General features: G+C 44.6%; 1 protein-coding gene across 1 annotated transcript in view; it reads left to right on the forward strand.

Moving 5' to 3' along the window:
- Positions 1-2,500, forward strand: part of b3gntl1 (UDP-GlcNAc:betaGal beta-1,3-N-acetylglucosaminyltransferase-like 1) — a 22,179-nt gene that overhangs the window by 12,913 nt on the left and 6,766 nt on the right. Inside the window, exon 6 of the mRNA XM_084318206.1 lies at positions 337-405. Within this exon, the coding sequence (XP_084174332.1) occupies positions 337-405 (69 nt within the window). The remainder of the gene's footprint in view (positions 1-336; positions 406-2,500) is intronic.

Raw genomic sequence — 2,500 nt, forward strand, 5'->3', positions numbered from 1 at the left:
TGCCAGCTAATTAGATGTGAGTGACTCACTGGCTGATGCTTTTAATTGTGGTAGAATAAGGTGTGTGTGTGTGTGTGTGTGTGTGTGTGTGTGTGTGTGTGTGTGTGTGTGTGTGTGTGTGTGTGTGTGTGTGTGTGTGTGTGTGTGTGTGTGTGTGTGTGTGTGTGTGTGTGTGTGTGTGTGTGTGTGTGTGTGTGTGTGTGTGTGTGTGTGTGTGTGTGTGTGTGTGTGTGTGTGTGTGTGTGTGTGTGTGTGTGTGTGTGTGTGCACGTGCTTGTGTGTGTGCGTGTGGCGAGGGGTTGCCTGTATTAACCTCCATGTTCCTGTGTTTATAAGGTCAAGGCATTCTGCGATGTTGATGAAAATAAGATCCTGAAGGGCTTCTACACCTATGAGGAATCCAAGGTAGGGAACACAATAAAGGAGAATGGCACACCCTCACTAAGAGCACTAGAATACCAAGTAGACAGACTCGTACTGTGTTGCTTCAGAACACACCTCACGTCGGCCTCGCTTGCCTTCTTAGGCCGTGCTCACATTGGACGCCCTTTTTCTTGCGCTCAAACGCGAGGCACTGCGGGTATACATAGAGAATCCAAAGTACACAGGGCGCAACCAGCGATACCACTGATTACCGTTGCTACCTCGGCTAACGTTACTTAAGTTATATACATTACTGTCGTTAGCATTGATAGCTAACGCTTGCCTAACGTTTCGCTTCTATCGATATACGTTTTCAACATCGACGGCTGTCGATTTCTCTCGTCAGATCCCTCAGATTTGTAATCCCTCCCCTCGGTGGATTCGATTGGTCCGTCGACAAGAAGGTGACACTAATGTTGGTGCGCTCCGCGGCTAAGATGTAAACTTTTGTCAACTGAGAGCGCCCGGAAAAACGGCGCTTCAAATACGCGCGTAGAGGACGTGCGCATGCCACGTCAAGACCATTGAAAACAATTAGTATCTTTCAGTTGGAAATCTTGTTGGCTTCTTGTTGGCTGACATCTTGGTTCTTGGTACACCAATGGCTCAAACTTTGACCTCAGTCTTCTCTGCTGAAGTTTAATGCAAGGCCCTGGCTGACTGACTGGCCACCTATTCACCAAACTTGTGGCCAAATTGGATCAGAATGGACACCAACGGACAAGTCAATTGGTCCTTTATTGGGGAAATGCAGTATAATATCAGGATGGGGCAGAGGGGGGTACTGGCAGGAAAAAAGATAATAATATAACATAATAATATAATATAAATAACATAATATGAACAATTTGAATAATAATAGAATAGAACATAATAATAATAATAATAATAATAATAATAATAATAATAATAATAATTAATAATAATAATAATAATAATAATAATAATAATAGAATGGCAGTATATTCTATCAATAATAATAATAGTATACATGGTATATAGTAGTAGCACACAGCACCAGCATCCATGCAGTGTTTAGTATTGAGCGTCAGACTTAACAGTATTAACAACAGTTATAATGTAATCTTTTTGCTTTGTTATATAGCCCTATAAAGACCTTGACTCTCCAGTAATTACGGTTTTCCGGGAATTTAGAAAACACATCCTCATTTTCAGATAAAAATTACAGATTGGGCTTTTAATGGGTTTCATGTTTCCTGGCGATTATAAAACCTGCTCACTTATAAATGCTTACCATTCAGTTCTAGGAAATAAAATGAACAACCCAGACATGCACAGGCAGTGAGACAGGCAGTGTGTCTCCTAACGTCACCTCAGGCTGAGCACCATGCACTTGAAGATTACACTCAGGCCCCCACTCTCTGAACCTAGAATCTTGCAAGCACTGCAGGGCTTGACGTTACCACCGCCACCCTTTTGGCCTGTCGGTGCCCAAATGCCACCGTTGTCCGCCGTCAAAAGCTACCCGCGGGACTGCCCTGTCTCGTTTTGGACCCCCGCGGGAATATTTGAATAATCTTTGGAAAGTTGTTGAAGTTGTGACAGAAGAAACATGCATGTGATTCTGGGGTTTTCTCTCCACATCTCGGCGACGCGGCGTGAGTCGTTAAAGCCGCCCCTTGCGTGCTGCTCCGTGACCAGCAAGGTCTCCCCTACACAGGGCCCGGCCTTCTATACCACCCCAGGGCCGCAGAGACCCGGAGCGAGGCAGGCATGGTGGCACTGCCAACTTTCCTTTGGTTCTGCTCTGTGGGTTCCTCCGCACACTACAGGAATCTGAGCGTAAACATTCAACATGTCAGATGTTCCCCCCGCTGGCTCGCGGCTGGCTTTTTGCGAGCAGATCGTTCGAGGCTTCAAATTGAATCTGTCGACACCTCGGACTACGGGATAATCAAGCAGACGTGCCTAGTTTAAATAGGGTACCACTGCTTTGATAGATACCTTGCCCCATTTAAGTGGAGATGATGATAAACTAAAATACATATATATATATATTAGGGCCGATATCGGCATTAAAATGTGATATCGGAAAATATCGGTATCGGTTTTCAAA

Source organism: Notolepis coatsorum (genome assembly GCF_963971535.1).
Source record: "Notolepis coatsorum genome assembly, chromosome: 7".
Taxonomy (NCBI): Eukaryota; Metazoa; Chordata; class Actinopteri; order Aulopiformes; family Paralepididae; genus Notolepis; species Notolepis coatsorum.